At 36.9% G+C, this 17829-nt stretch overlaps 1 protein-coding gene across 4 annotated transcripts in view; it reads right to left on the bottom strand.

Moving 5' to 3' along the window:
• LOC111508414 (uncharacterized) overlaps window positions 1-17829 on the bottom strand; it is a 546485-nt gene that overhangs the window by 339732 nt on the left and 188924 nt on the right. For all 4 annotated transcript variants that reach the window (XM_074179170.1, XM_074179173.1, XM_074179171.1 and 1 more), the window contains exon 4: window positions 13455-13633. In XM_074179170.1, the coding sequence (XP_074035271.1) occupies window positions 13455-13633 (179 nt within the window). The remainder of the gene's footprint in view (window positions 1-13454; window positions 13634-17829) is intronic.

Here is a 17829-nt window from a genome sequence, read left to right as displayed (position 1 = left end):
CCTTAACAGTAAAAGTTATCTCATTTCAGGCAGACTATGACGTCATCACAGGACACCAAATTGTCACGTGGTGTCCTGTCACCCAGCCGTGAACCAATCAGAGTGTACCAAATTGTCACATAGTGTCCTCAAACTGTCACGCAGCTCACCGGCTAATCAGAGCGCACGCTTCTACATCTCAGAACATCGTGGCGGGAGATTTAAATTTTCTGTGGACATGAATAATTTAGGCAGACAGACGACCAGACGTATGCTTCAAGCCCAGTCACGTGGCACACTTACTTCAGCTCATATTTTCGCTCAACACATTTTTATTTCACGTTGAAGAATTGAACGCAGGTCTTTGGTGCGATAGACTTGATCGTTAGCCTGGAGTTTTTTTCCAACACCAAACCGTTATTTTTAACACCTCGACATGTGTTTCGATCACCAAGTGATCATCTTCAATAATATAAACACATTTTAATGGTTAAGAGTAGGAGTCATCATAGCAGTCAGGTTGCCTCTCGGCTCGCCATAAAAGGCAGATAGACCCACCAGTCAACCAGAGTACACCAAATTATCACGTGGTGCCATGTCACCCAGCGGTGAACCAATCAGAGTGTACCAAATTGTCACGTAGTGTCCTCAAACTGTCACGCAGCTCGCCAGCTAATCAGAGCGCACACTTTTGCATATCAGAACATCGTGGCGGAAAATTTGCATTTTCTGTGGACATAAATAATTCAGGCAGACAGACGACCACACGTATCCCTCAACGAGACAGAACGCCCAGTCACGTGGCGCCCCGTCAGCCCATCTTTTCGCTCAACACATTTTTGTTTCATAACATCATAAAAAAGTTTTCGTTGGAGAATTGAACGCAGGTCTTTGGTGCGATAGACTCGGTCGTTAGTCCCAACACCACCGTTAGATATTGAAAGTAATTGCAAACAGTTGATAGTGATGGCCTCGGTCATTGCTTTTCGAATTGTTTTTACATTTGAATTATGATCACTGTTTAGTAAAACATATTTAGTTTCGTTTAAAGATGTATTGAGAAATCCAATTATGACAGAGTCGGAAGTGGCTTATCAGTGTAAAGGCGTTGGCGTTTTGAGAGATAACGACTCGGGTGCGCTTGGAATGATATGAGAACAAAATTGGGTATACAGGGTGTCGTTCCAAAATACATCAAAACGAAAAAACATGATCGTCATAAGAATATTTGAAAGATATCGTGTTATAAAATATAAGAAATGTGGGGGGTGTTGTGAAAAGTAAGTATGACTTAGTGTGGCGGAATGATACAGCGGTTTTCAGTCGTTGACCCAGGACAGAGATAACAACCTGCCTAGGAACTTATGCAAGCAGAAATTTACGCTATTGAATTGTATGCGGAGAGATTGGAAGAATCCAACCTTATCACAAGTCAATAAAAATTTTCTCGAACAGTCAAGTGGTGTAGGAAGTTCTTGGCTCCTACCGAGCAACGTATACATTGCCAAAAACGGTTCTCCTCGATAGGAAGACTTAACAGATTGTATCTGGTCTGGATTCTTGTCCTGGCTGCTGACTCCTTGCAAAGGAGAGGGGTTGCAAACAACTTCATCGAACCAGAGCCTGTCATTGACATCGCTTTAGGCTTTGCCAAACAAAGATTAAACACCTGAATGGCAAAACTTTTGGCAGGATTCATCCACTCCAAAGTAATTATTCACCTTTTGAAGCTTGGTACCAAACAGTTAATGGACTACAGTAGATATGAACTACGATATTTAACAGACCTTCTTAAACGTCACTGTCATTTGGAAAATGAAGAAACAGCAGAGCACATACTTTGTGCCTACCCCGCTGGGGACCGAATCAGGTTTTTAGAATTCGGCAGATCCGTACCATCTGACCACTCACCATACAAGTTAATCGACTTCGTTAAGAAGCTGGTCGAGGGTGAATAGATGTGAGCCACAATAAACCCTTGCGGGTTGCGGTGGAGGCTGGAAAATATCCACTCACTTTGGACCCAACCTAACGTAACTTAGTGAAGGGGGTAACGTGTGATTCAACGTGTCAGAAGGACACTGAGTTTTGTTAACCAAGGTAGCACCATTATGAGTTAAACAAATGTAGGAAACATAACAGAAAAATGTATATAGAGTGTCGTTTACGAAAAAACGGTGTTAAGCGTTCCAACGTGCATTTTCCCTTCGTATACAGTGTATGGATTATGTAAAATGCAGTATCATTCATGATTTCTAAACGAGTTGGTATCTTAGCCACATTTGTAATTTATGATTTCTCGGTGTGCGTTTCAAAAATTTTCCGAAAATATAATGCGATTAACCGATCATTTTCGGCACTTTACTCGCATCGAAAAAATGCATTTTTTCAATGAGTTGAAACAGACATTTTGGTCAGTTTAATCGCATTATATTTTCGTGAAATTTCCGAAACGCACATCGGGAAATCATAAATTACAAATGCGGCTAAGATACCAACTCGTTTAGGAATTATAAATGATAGTGTGTTTTACATCATCCATACACTGTATACGAAGGGGGAACGGACGTTGGAACGCTACATACCGTTTTTTCTCAAACAACACTTCATATACATTTTTCTGTTATGTTTACCTACATTTGTTCAACTCATATTGGTGCTAACTTGGTTAACGAAACTAAGTGTCCTTTTGACACATTGAATCGCACGTTATACCCCCTTTCCCTTCACTAAGTTAGGTTAGGTTAGGTCCAAAAGGTTTATTGTGGCTTACATCTATTCACCCTCGACCAAATAAATCCAGCTTCTTAACGAAGTCGATTAACTTGTATGGTGAGTGGTCAGATGGTGAAAGTACGGATCTGCCGAACTCTAAAATCCTGATTCGATCCCCAGCAGGGCAGGCACAAAGTATGTGCTCTGCTGTTTCATCATTTTCCAAACAGAGGCGACACACACTGTCTTCCGACAGTCCAAGTCTCTGCATATGATGATTCAAATGACAGTGACCTGTAAGAAGGTCTGTTAAACATTCTAGTTCATATCTACTGTAGTCCAACAACTGTTTGGTATCAAGCTGCAAAAGGTGAATAATCACCTTGGAGTGGATCAATCCTGGCAAAATTCTTGCCATCCAGGTGTTCAATCTTCGTTTGGAGAAGCCTAAAGCGATGTCAATGACAGGTTCCGGTCCGATGAAGTTGTTTGCAACACCCCTCGTTTGCAAGGAGTCAGCAGCTTTATTACCTTCCAGGGCAGAAATCCAGACCAGAGACAATCTATTAAGTCTTCCTATCGAGGAGAGCCGTTTTTGGCAATGTATACGTCGCTCGGTAGGAGCCAAGAGCTTCCTACACCACTTGACTGTCCGAGAAAATTTTCATTAACTTGTGTATGAGGTTGGAATCTTCCAATCTCTTCGCACACAATTCGATATCGTGAGTTTCAGCTTGCATAGCTCATACTCACTTTTAACAACACTCCCCACATTTCTTTTATTCTACAACACAATATCTTTCAAATAATCTCATGGAGATCATGTTTTTTCGCTTTGATTGATGTGTTTTGAAACAACACCTCGTAATCCCAATTTTGTTCTCATATCATTCCAAGCGCACCCGACTTGTTATCTCTCAAACGCCAACGCTCCTACACTGATAAGCCACTTCCGACTCTGTTATAATTGATTTTCTCAATACAACTTCGAACAAAACTAAATATGTTTTACTGATCAGTGATCATAATTCAAATGCAAAAACGATTCGAAAAGCAATGACCGAAGCCATCACTATCAACTGTTTGCAATTACTTTCAATATCTAACGGTGGTGTTGGGACTAACGACCGAGTCTATCGCACCAAAGACCTGCGTTCAATTCTCCAACGAAAACTTTTTTATGATGTTATGAAACAAAAATGTGTTGAGCGAAAAGATGGGCTGACGGGGCGCCACGTGACTGGGCGTTCTGTCTCGTTGAGGGATACGTGTGGTCGTCTGTCTGCCTGAATTATTTATGTCCACAGAAAATGCAAATTTTCCGCCACGATGTTCTGATATGCAAAAGTGTGCGCTCTGATTAGCTGGCGAGCTGCGTGACAGTTTGAGGACACTACGTGACAATTTGGTACACTCTGATTGGTTCACCGCTGGGTGACATGGCACCACGTGATAATTTGGTGTACTCTGGTTGACTGGTGGGTCTATCTGCCTTTTATGGCGAGCCGAGAGGCAACCTGACTGCTATGATGACTCCTACTCTTAACCATTAAAATGTGTTTATATTATTGAAGATGATCACTTGGTGATCGAAACACATGTCGAGGTGTTAAAAATAACGGTTTGGTGTTGGAAAAAAACTCCAGTTATATTCAGTATGAATATGGTTGGTGGTATTTTAGAACTGATTCATTATTCGTGCTCGAGAAAGCTATCGTATAGCAAAACACGTGTCGAATCGTGAAATTCATACAAAAAATTGTATAATCAAGTTTTTCTGAAGCGTATGCATGTACATATGTAGAATATAAATATCGGAACATATAAAACATAATGTATTCTGGACTATGTCCGCGAAAGCAGTCGATCAGTTCAAAATTAGAGATTTTTTCGCGAAGGAATATCAACTATTCAATTGAACCACCATTCCTTCTTCCGCAATGTTGCAACTGATCGTTAGTACTCGCAGGTAACAAGTCAGTCCATAACGAAAGGAAGGAAAGATACACATATCATTTTGGTTATATCATGGAATTGGCCGATACTTGATGAAAATCCAAAACTAATGTATTCAAAAAACACTTTATTGTGAGATTTTCACTAAACGATTTTACAAAAACGCAACACGTGTTTCGCCATACAAATGTTTGATGAATGATCATTTTCTTCACGTATGAAACACAATCCATCATCCATTGTTTGATATTGGTTTCGGGCAAATCAGCAGCTAAGTATTTCTGTGCGTACTCAGTAACCACAAAAACTCAATGTTTGGACAGGAATATTAGGTTAGTATATTATAGGTCCCTTCTATATCTATAGTAGCCTAAATGCTGTCAAATACCTAGAAAGACTACAAATCAAATTATTTCAACAGTTTTTCTACTTTCTATTACTTTTGGGGACATTTGGTTTCTTCACAGGAAAAATTATTTGTTACAGTTACCGCAGCAAATAATTTCCCGAAAACAATGAAGCTTCGGGGTCCCAAAATCTTTCTTAAAGTCAGACATATTCACATCCTCTATAACATTTTAACACTGTCGTGCCAGTGCGGACACGAGCCCATTGTGAGTGGGGATACATCATCGTAGAGTGATTCAATCGAATATTTGATATTCAGTAATGACGAAATTTCAATTTTGAATTGGTCTACTGCTATTGCGACCTACGTCCAGACTGCATTGGGGTTCCTATGTTCTGATATATATTTATTCTCCACATCTGTATATGAAGTTTTCTCGGGAGGCCAGCACAAACTTTCATAACAATCATTTCTAGGATTATCTCAATCTACATGCTATGGCAGATAGTGGATTTTAGTATTGGTGTCAAACTCGTGAGACATTTTCTTCATCCTTGACTAAATGGTGTGATCTGTTTAAAATCTGTTTAAAAAAATGTTTTTACGTTAACCTGCTGTCACACCCCTACGAACGATAATCCTCAGAAGTCTAAACTTGTGCGAGCTGAAGATTAACGAGGTCTTACATTTTAACGTATGATTCCTAACACGGGTTGGATGATAGCAAGTGAAAATCGATCGTTCAGACTAGGGCTTGAACCACCGACCAACACTGCAGTCAATTCGAGTGAGTGAACAAAGCACCCACGTCGAACCGCATGGCTACCGACCGACCGATATAAAGATAGTTTTTCGAAGACACATTTCAGAACACGGAGTACTTGCATATTTTAGTCCTTTTCCTCGTTAATATTTCAGTTACATTTTTTCATAACAGTTTTAACAGGCCTTGAGGAACCTCAGTCTTGGCCACTACGATCTCCGGACTTGAATCCCTCGGATTATTCCATCTGGAGGAATTTCAAATTGAATGTTTATGCAACGAGAGTGATGGATGGAAATCAATTAATGATATTTGTGGTGTCATATGCATCACCCAAAGAATTTTGGAAAGTATGCGACAATCAATGAGCAAGTGAGGGTTTGAATTTTGAGCATTCACTGAATATTTCGTATTGATTTTCTAGTAAACGAATTGAAAAAATCATTAATGCCTCAACTTTTTTTAAAACATACTAAAAGAATTTGAAATTTTATCTTTAAACTTGTGATTTCTAGCCCGGGTCAAGCGAAACGCAATAAATATCAATAGTTTCGTTAGTAGGAATCGATCTACATACCCAACTGGCTAACGCTCAAAAGCTTTTTTTTATTTATTAGCCCAAAAGAATTACATTTTAAAATACGATGAATGATTTGTTTGCAATGAAAAGGTCCAGTCGTATTATAATGCAACAGGCGAGTCAAGATGGAGATGAAGGTTTGCTTCAGCTTTACTTTTAGTTTTCATATAGTTACTATTTGGGCACGATTTAAAAACGTTTTATTTTAATTATTAAACTTGTACTTTACTAGTTGTATACAATGATTTTCATTAACCTCTGCGACACCAGTGAAATTACTCTTACAAATCTAATTACATCAATAGTAGCCCAAGTTTGATAACCGAAATATATTCTAAGCAGTTAAACATAACCGCTTATTCATAACAACTTCAACAAGCGTTATTCGGAAAGCGATTTATTCAATTTATTCAATTGAAGTGAAAGTAAAAACCATTTTTGATTTGAATGGATTCAAAGTATGAAGTACTTGATCATAAAACAATATCCTTATAACACATACAAACGTTCTCGGCATATTGTTTAAATTGCAGCAAGCATATTGACACACTAGTTTCAATAGAGATGTATCGACGTATATAATATATATTCTAATTTAGGGAAGAGACAGATTTCTTTAATTCAGATTTTTTAAACGCCGGGTCTGTCTCTCATACAATGTAAAATTATGGCCGAGGGATCGAGTGTGTTTATATGAACACTATTCATCGGCATATTTTGAAAAGATGCACAATCAGATATATTTGTCACGTAGCTCAAGATGTAAATATGGGCATATCAATATCCAGCATTGAAAGTTTTGTCAATACAGCTGAATAGGTTTTTCTGATGACCCCCGTCGCACGTGGATGTCGGTTACGAAAAACGGTTTGACGAATGGAAGGGACGAAGCACCTGTGATTTCTTCCTGGCTTTTTGAAAGGCAGAGAAGACAGAAGGTAACATCCAAAATTTGATGTGGAGAAATTCATCTGTTTCAACGCTATTAATGTATAAAAAAAATTAATGAAGACTGATAACATGAAATTTCTAAAATAGTTTTACTCATTTATTTGCTTTCACTCCAAACAAATCTGTAATGTCACCAGGGTTTCTTCACATCTTGGGCGGACGGTAGCACATTCATCAGTCTGGTTCCTAACTAATTGTAATGAATGAAATTTCAAAATTTGAAAGATTTTTCCATTACATTTCACATTTTGAATTACGTTTTTCAACTATTTAATGAAATCAAAGTTGGGAATTCCATACATTGAAATATATCAATAAGATCAATTGTGATGACTACGTATTGTGGGCATGCTCAATTCCGATTTCAATTCATGGAATTTCAATCCACTTCAGTGGTCAGGAGTTCATTATTTTTATTGAGGTATTCGGGCACGACTGTGTATGAATGACCACATAATTATTGTGTCCACAAAATGATGTCAGTAGGTTAATATGCATTGTAGTTATTTCCTATGATAAGTCGAAAGTTTTGGTGTGTATAAAAAAACTTAAAGTAAATTAAACCAGTGTGGAAGAAGATGTGTAATTGTCAGAATAAGGTTGATAAATTGTTATTTCAAAGATCGAGCTTGATAGAAAATATGTTCAAAATAGTGAGATCTAATTTTGAGTGAGCACTTTCCGAAGGAATTTGTACAATCCGTTTTCTAACTCATTTTGAAGAGACTTTTGGCATCTGACTCCATGTTACATATTGGTATTTTCAATATTTTAATTTATTATAGATTTTGTTTGGATACATTTTGAAGTAAATTATGAAATTATGAAGTGTGTATGTGGCCACTAAGTGGCATCAGTAGATTGATATGGAGCAAACGGTGCAGTTGCCGACTTCGGTGTTTGTAGAGAAACCAAAAGTACCAGTTGTTTCGAAAATAATCGAAATAAAAGCAATAATAACTATTATAAAAGAACAATAAACTGGATTTCTTTGCCACCGAGTTGAACTTAGCACTTTATTTTTAACTTATTCAACATTGACTAAACAATAGTAAGAAGAAATATATCCAAGAATAATAAAAACGTTATCATTATTATTATTTCTTTATTCATTTCCAGTATCTTTTCAATCTAGTTAGATTTTCCAGTGAATCATACATCGAAATTTAATACATTGAAATATACTGCATGAAATCAATGGCGACTGCATTATCGAGAGCAAATTTTATTCAAGATTCAACAGTTTAATTTCATGAAAAACTTTTTGTAGTATAAACAAGAGAAAGGTAAAAATTAAACAGTTCAAAGAGTCCGATACGCATTTTTGGGATGTTGGTAGTACGACGAAACGTTCAACAAATAAAACAAGCATCGATTATAAAAGTGTCTTTATCAAAATCTTTATTTGATTATCATTTGTGGAAATGATCCACTGACAAATAAAATCATTCCCGTTAGAGTTTTTGATACTTTCAGTTGTTTCGAAAATAATCGAAATGAAAAAATCTATATTGTTAGCTTTCAGGAAAATTTCTATAATTTTATATAAACACAATATAAACCAGGTGTATATGGCCACATAATGATACCTGAAATAATGACCTTGAAATTTTGAGGTGTGTGATTTGTGTATGTGGCCACAAAATGACATCAGTGGGTTGACCTGCAGTTACCGTTGAGGTGTGGTCATGACCACATATGTCTGTTTTGATGAAAGGTCACTGGCTTCGGCCTATAAAGAAGATCCGCAAATAGCTGGGTATTCACCTAATAAGCCTCTACCGCCTGGTTATAATAACTTCGAAGACTACACAATTCACACCAGGGCGTGGTGTCCCCACTACTATTGCGCGACAGGTATGTGTATGTGTGTGTAGAACCTGAAACGGAAGCAACTTCTTGACCGTTGAAATATGAGGTTACGTCTCTCTTCTGGGAGTTGACGGAGCATCGCATGTTGAAATGTTAGGTTACGTCACTTATTTTACAAGCAAGTATCATCCAACTGTCTTCTTTGAAAAGAATTATGTAAATGTCAGATGTTAGTAGTTTTTTTAATTCTTCGTATCCAAAATGTTCTGTTCGATCGCACATTATAATTTGAGAGATACGTCTTCCTCACTTCGAAAACAAAATGTTGATACGTCCCTATGATAGGTTTTTCTAATAACGTTTATTGCGATTCTCGTGACAATTCTACATTATTTTACATACAACGTTGAAATGCAAATCATATGGGGATATCTCAGGCAGCCATCTTTTCTCTTTTAAATGTTGGTATACCTGATATACTGAATTTGATAAGCACCTGCCATATTTTTTCTTGAATAATATGTTTTGAGACACTCTATAAACCGCCATGTTTTTTTCTATAATTTTTCATTCATCATTATTATCCCAATTTCACCATCTACAATCATTATTCTATTTATTTTGAGGAGGCTGACTATAAGTTATTATTTATCATGCGAATCTAAAGGTCCTATTTATTTCAATGACAAATGACGAGTGTTCATTGTTTTTCCTTTTAATGATGTTCATCTTCTGATGATACTTAGTTGGTTGGCAAAACGCGCGTCGAGAGACGGTAAATGACAGAATACTGTAATATTGAAAATGTGGCTCAGTGCCTTCCGGCTACCATCTTTGTTTTTTCTTTGTCTAGACATTTTGCATTCCTTTCCCTTCCATTTGACGTACTGCACGTTGAGATCCAACAATTATTATTGACGAAGATGTGACTGGGTGCCCTTCTGGCCACACTCTTTGTTTTTTCTTTGTCAATGAACTCTGCATTTCTTTTCCTTTCATTTAACGTACTAAAGGTGACGATTCGGCTATCATTAACGAAGATGTGGCTCAGTGCCCTCCTGGCCGCGATTTCTGTTTTTTTACTTTGTCGATACATTCTGCCTTCCTTCCAATTCTATTTGATGTGCTGCACGTTGAGATCCGGCTTTTATTAACGAATATGTGGCTCAGTGCCCTTCTGGCCGCAATCTTTGTTTTTTCTTTTCCTTTCATTTGACGTGCTGTTCGTGGCGATGCGACTATTTAACGAAGATGTGGCTTAGTGCCCTTATGTCCGCAATCTTTGTTTTTTCTTTTTCAATGAATTCTGCATTCCTTCCACTTCCATTTGATGTGCTGCACGTTGAGATCCGGCTATTATTAACGAAGATGTGGCTCAGTGCCCTTCTGGCCGCAATATTTTTTTTTTATTTTTCAATGAATTCTGCATTTCTTTTCCTTTCATTTGACGTGCTGTTCGTGGCAATGCGACTATTATTAACGAAGATGTGACTTAGTGCCCTTCTGGCCGTCATTTCTGTTTTTTACTTTGTTTTTTCTTTGTTGTTGAATTCTGCATTTCTTCTCCTTTCATTTAACGTGCTGTGCATGATGATCCGACTATTATTAACGAAGATATGGCTTAGTGCCCTTCTAGCCGCATTTTTTGTTTTTTCTTTGTTGATTAATCCTACATTTCTTCTCCTTTCATTTGACGTGTTGTGTATTATGATCCGATCATTATTACCGAAGATATGGCTTAGTGCCCTTCTGGCCGCAATATTTGTTTTTACTTTGTCGATACATTATGTATTCTTTTCCCTTTCATTTGACGTGCTATACGTGACGATACGACTATTAATATTGACGAAGATGTGACTGAATGCCTTATGGCCGCAATCTTTGTTTTTGTTTGTCAATAAATTCTGCATTTCTTCTTCTTTCATTTGACGTGCTGTGTATGATGAACCAACTTTATCAACGAAGATATGGCTTAGTGCTCTTCTAGCCGCAATCTTTGTTTTTTCTTCGTTGATGAATCCTACATTTCTTCTCCTTTCATTTGACGTGTTGTGTATTATGATCCGATCCTTATTAACGAAGATATGGCTTAGTGCCCTTCTGGCCGCAATATTTGTTTTTACTTTGTCGATACATTCTGTATTCTTTTCCCTTTCATTTGACGTTCTATACGTGACGATACGATCCGGATTGACGAAGATGTGACTGAGTGCCCTTCTGGTCGCAATCTCTGTTTTTTCTTTGTCAATGAATTCTGCATTTCTTTTCCTTTCATTTGACGTACTGTTCATGGCGATGCGACTAGTATTAACGAAGATGCGGCTAAGTGCCCTTTTGGTATATCACGTTTTTAATTTTTTTTCTCTATTTCACACTCTCTCATATAGAAACTGCATTTCCTCAGTCTCATATACGCCACACCTACATTGAGTTGTGTGTTTCTCAAGGTTCCTAACGGAGGCATGAAAATGACCAGAGATAATGACGACGAAATGATAACTAATAAACGTGAACGGTTGAAACGCATGTAAAAATAACACCCTGTATACCTTATGATTTTTCGACAAGCAGCCGCCATGTTTTTTTCTTCAATGTCATTGCCAAATACTTCGCTTTCCCCCATTGCCTCATTTTCTAACGTTAAACAACACGTAACATGTGTGGGATCGCACTTTGAAACGTTAAACTGTCATGTTTTGAACAAAACGAATGATGTATTTTGAGACATCCTGTACACATTGAGGGATCGCACGTTGAAACGTTTAGAGATTCGTTAAACTTCCATGTTGTTTTTTCTTAAATGATGTATTTTTTACGCACCCTGTATACTCCGCTCAATGCCTGTTATGGACGTTAAACTTCCATGTTGTTTTTTCTTAAATGATGTATTTTTGACGCACCCTGCATACTCCGCTCAATGCCTGTTACATTACCGCCATGTTTTTTTAAATGATGTATTTTGAGACACCCTAAACACACATTGAGGGATCTAGCGTTGAAATATTACAGTCCCGTTAAACTGTCACGTCGTTTTTTCTTAAATTATATATTTTGACGCACCCCTGTGTACTCCACTAAATGCCCGTTACATTGCCGCCATGTTTTTTTCTTTAACGCTGGCAGCCATGTTTTTTTCTTTAACACCACACACACCTTGTATATATTATTGTTTTTAAATTATTCAAAGCGCGCTCGAATCGTTATCTTCCAAACCGCGATAACGCTGCTCGATTCTCGGCCGTACGCGTGACCTTGAAAGGAATCAAAAATGGCACGATGGACCCTAGCCGTTTTCCCATATTAATCTTCATAAGCCAACTTTTAAAACCGGTGCAGCCCCTTTACTATGTTAAGTTCACGTATGGAATCGAAAACAACGAGGTAATACTATTCACTGATGTCTCAGTTATTAGAAGTACATAGGTCCTAGAATTTGACGTCTACAAAAAAGTACCAGTACTTTTAGATATATTCTTGATAGCTCACGCCATTGTTCACAATACAAACTTTCTTGTTCATAGGCGTGTTTCGTCCCCCTTGAGTGAAGAAAGGTTATATTAAAAAAATGTTATTAGGGACATAGCTGAAAGCAACAGGTATCCTTCAAATATTATAGATAAATTAATTAGTGATCATAAAATATTTATTGTATTCAAGAAACACTATATTGTAAGATTTCTATCAAAAACTTTGTGTCACTTTGACGTCTAATATTTCAGTGGAGAAGAAATTGAGAAATTTGTAGTAAAACCTATGTATATTCTCTGGATGGATGCCACGAAATATCTTATGATTGTAAGAGGTTGCTGCAACAAAGATTTTGGAAGACGTTTGAGAGCATTATAATCAAAATAGTTTCATACATTTCAGCTTGAGTTAACATGTTTAATTCTCTATCACGTTTCTCTGTAACGTAAGGATCCATTGGTGGGTGGAAAAATCCACAAGTAAGTATTTAGGGATCAAAAGTTTAGTTATTGTTGTAGTATTGGTATTGATAAGTTAGGTAACATTGTTTATTTCACTACCTATTACAGGTACTAGTATCATTATATATTTAAGGACTTGTGTTGATAAAATGTATCAATTACTTGAGAATGATGTAACGAACCAAAACCTGTTGTAACAAATAATAAATTTAGTGGAAAATAGAAGTTTTTTTCTTTATTCTATATTCATTATGAATTTCTACAAAATCATAAGATCATCAAGAAGGTTCTAAGAAAAATACTTCATTCCAACTTATTTTGACAAGTATTCATCTATGTATCATTTCTACGCCATTTCTAAGGTAGAAGGTAACCTTCTACCTTACAATCGGTATTACTAATAAAAAAAGTTGATTTTACCTGGATTATTTCTTGAACTGAATGGTGTTGATGAATCTGCGGTGAATACAGGAATTCCTGGAGCTGCTGCACGTTGGTTTGTTTTTGACAACCTTCTTGGTGTTGTTGATGTTGATTTTTTGCCAGTATGCACGGAACATGTGAGTTACATTTTTTTCGGTTATTTTCAGGAATTAAATCTGAAAATTTTCAAGACTTTGTGAGACATATTTCATAATTTCTATTGTAAATATATCGGTTAAATTTTGTGGCAAAGAGGGCTGATGTTGAGAGTATATAAAATCTGATTAACCTAACCAAATTACAGAATATCGGTAATACAGATGTGAAAATATCGGATCATACGAATCGCGATGCATTATGGATAGCAGTCCAGTTTAAACTTAGAGAAAGAATATCAACTATTTGATTGAACCACCATTCCCCGCCTGCTTTGTTCAACTTGAACAACTGATATGTTAGGCAGCAGTCAATTTATAACGATTGAAAATAACATAACTCTTTGTGAACTGTAAAATGTTCACGTTCACAAAGGCAGAATACATACAAATTTCATGTGTTAACTTGGTGGTCACTCGATTCGAGATACAATAGATATATTCATTGTTCCATTTGAGAATTGGCCACTACCTTCTCAGACCACCATCTGTCGAATTATTAATAAGTTCGAAAAATGTGGATGAGTTTGTAACTACCAGAAGTGTCAAAATTCCGATGAACCACGTGCGAAGCGAATAGTTCAAGACCGACAAAAGTACAAACATCTTCAAACACCAGGCCTCACAATAGGTTTGAAAACACCAAACTCATTGCCACCAAAAATCTCTCCAGGCCAAGATAATCCATGAAGCTATTAAAATAAGTCCTAACTGCCTCAACAATTGAGACGATTCACAAAGATTACCTCATTCATGGATATCATTACTGTCACGCTGTACATCTCACACCATGCACGCACCTGGCTTCTGCAAGTCACAAACCGGTTCCCACTACCAACTCAGATACCTGAGAGGGGTAATAGGGTAATTACCACCCTCCACATGACCATGACTACATGAGAATAAATCCGAACATTTCTTGTATTCAAACTCAAAAAATGATGATGATGAAGACACAACTATAGGTTTTTACACCTGTCTTCTAGCTAGGAGCAAATTATCGAAAATAGGAAACGTCTCACTTCTATTATTGAGCCCATTATCTTTTTTGGTCGGCAGAATATTCCATTGAGAGGACATGAGACAGTGGAGCTATTGAAATAAAAAGTTCTGAAACACACACACACCGATTTGAACGGCCGATTTTATACCGGTCGTCCAAACTGCAATAGTGAAGCACATGTGGGAACGGGACCTGGCACACACGCCGACCGGTGAACTTCGCCGGTAAAATACCGGTGAGCAGCCGTCCACTGCCACTGTATCGCTGTCAGTTCCAGGAAGTAGTGGCGTACGCATACTCACCGGTTTTTAACCGACCATTCCAGTCTCGACTGCTCGGTGAAATTGTAGTTACTACAATTACGATTTCAATGGGTGACCGGTAAAAATCCGGTGAGTCTGCAAGCACACGCTACCAATAAAATATAGGCCAATTTTATACTGGCCGTACAAAATCGGTGTGTGCAAATAGCGTTTTCGCCTCGAAAATGGAGATACCGTACTGAAAGAACATTTAAAAAACTCATCTTCAAAAGCAACGTACATCAGCGCAAAAACTCAAAATGAACTGATTGAATTATGTATGTTTCAAAAAATCAAATTTTCGAAGATTTTGTCGGTTTTATAAATTGTCACGTTCAGGTTATCTCAAAATATACGGAAACGAACATGTCGAAAAATATTTCAATAAGTCATCGTTGGACCGCATTTTAGGAGTATGATGGGATGTGAAATGTGTTTCGTTTACATTTAAAGTCGTTTATCATAAGGTTCCCAAAGAAATAACTGACGGTATGGTGATTCCTACAAAACGACAAGTTTTTCAGTTGGTTATGTCGATTTTTGATCCCTTAGACTTTCCCACATTCTTGTCTATCACGAGAAAAATCATTCTACGATCTGGCCAAGTGGCATCGGATGGGACGATGAGATTCCAACAACAATCATCCATAGATGGTTAGAATGGTTGAAAAGTTCAGAATCAATCTCTTCACTCAGGATTCCCTCTCTCTTTCTACTGCTAAGGCAACAAAAATCCACATATTCTGTGATTCGAGCGAGGAAGCATTTGCGGTGGTAGCCTACCTGAGAGTAATTTTCGAAACGCACATTGAGGTATCTTTCGTTTCAGCAAAGGCCAGAGTGAGTCACCCGAAGCCTATTTCAATTCCATGGCTAGAGTTACAAGCTGCTGTAATGGGTAGCCGATTGTTATGCACGATATTGAAAAAAATTGATGTTCCTGTTTATAGTTCTTCTTTGTGGACATATTTCAAAACAGTTCTGTGTAGGATCAAAGGTGATGGACGGAATTATAAACAATTTGTTGTACATAGAATCAGTGAAATAAGAGATTTAACAGTTGCAGCTCAATGGAAATATGTCCCTGGCAAATTAAACGTTGCTGACGAAGCAACAAGAATAAATTCATCGAATATTGACGCAAATTATAATAGTTGTTGGTTTTGAGGTCCTGATTTTTTGTGGAACTTGAATGATTCACCAACAGACTTCCATTTTTCAAATTATCATCTCGACGATAAAAATGAGAGAAAATCTGCCAAATATTTTGTTGGTTTCATTGTTCCATCTTTTGACTACCTGCCAGAAGTACACCGGTTTTCCAAATGTGACTTGTGAGAAGTGCAGCATGGGTATTGAGGTTTTGCAGGCTTATTCTAGGAAAACATCGTGGGAAAACCGGTATTTCTTCTGGTGAATTAACTATCAAGGAAATAGATGATGAAAAAAGATTGTTTCTCAAAAGAAGCCAAGAGAAGAGTTTTGGCAAGGAGATTGAATTGCAAAGGGTCAACTTGACAGAAAAAGCTCGCTTTTTAATCTTTCAGCGTTCAGAATTCGGGTGGGATGCATGATTCATTTTATTTTGCTTATCACGAGGAATATGAACGTAGTAGGACTTTTCAGTGATATTTTCATTGACTGATTATTTCAGCGGTAAATATTTGTTGTGAACGAGGAAATGAAGAGTAGTTTTTCATAAAAATTTCACTATAATACATGAACAATTTGCAATTTTGCTAAACGTTTTATTCAAATATTTCTTGTAATAATGAAATCTGAATAATGAGTTTAGAGTTATTCTTTGTATACTGTAACAGTATACAAATAATTAACCCAAACAGCACACTATCACCCCAGGATATCCCATTGTAATCCCGCATGCACCAAAATGGGATAATCCTACAGCAATATTCCTGGAACAACCTCAGGTTATATGAAAAGTGACCTTAAGTATTATGAATGTCCCAAATGCATTTATCCCAGGGATACCCATTGAAGTATATCCATCGGATATCATATCGGGTTCAGAAGTACTATGAATAACCTAACTGCATTCATTCTAGGGATTTCCATTTAAAGTTATTCTATGGATATCGAATCGGGTTAAATATACGCTTAAGATTTCAAATAGTGTTTTAACATAGAGGAAATGAATTGAATAGATTTCATGGCTATTAACTATTAACTACAAACTGAGGTTAAAGTCTTTTCAGAAAATTTATGTATTAACGTTCACAATTTTAATTTCTGCAAGGAAATCTTCATTTATAAAGGAATAATGTATTAAAAAATATTTCCATAAACATTCGTTCAAGGGAATAGTTCATTATTGATAACAAACTAAAGATTGTATTAATTAAATATTAACTTCAATATAAATCTCTGGATGAATTTTTCATTCACCTTCAAGTTTAAATATGTACATTCAAATCTCCCGCATTTTGAATTGAGACAGTTGCTCATGCGCAACCGCGACATGAAATGACTAGCGACTAGCTGTTCTCTGTTGTCGTTGTATCCTCTTATTGCATATTGCATTAATTGGGAATTTAGTAATAATAATTTGAGTGGTGGGCCTTTTCAGCATATGTGCTAGTGCAATTTATTATGCTGATTCAAATTTATAAATGAATATTACATAGTTGTGTTAGACAATTTATGTGCAATTGGTTTGTGAACTGTGAACGTGCTTAAGTTTGAGGTTAACAGGTGAGTCAACAACCTACAATTTAGGTAGTTTTAGGTCAGCACCTCCAATATTTGCATGTTTTGCAAGAATTTGCTAATCCTGCTATTTTCAATTCTATTCTTTTCAGTTTCATTCACGGTGTCATCAACCATATTTCATTTTCAATATGTGTGAATCATTATTATATTCTTCATATTGAATCTATTTCAGGTTGCTTACT

The sequence above is a fragment of the Leptinotarsa decemlineata genome, unplaced genomic scaffold (assembly GCF_025532065.1).
Source record: "Leptinotarsa decemlineata unplaced genomic scaffold, Ldec_3_MD MMD2_tig00004433_RagTag_RagTag, whole genome shotgun sequence".
Lineage (NCBI taxonomy): Eukaryota > Metazoa > Arthropoda > Insecta > Coleoptera > Chrysomelidae > Leptinotarsa > Leptinotarsa decemlineata.
This window is presented reverse-complemented; position numbering and strand designations above follow the sequence as displayed.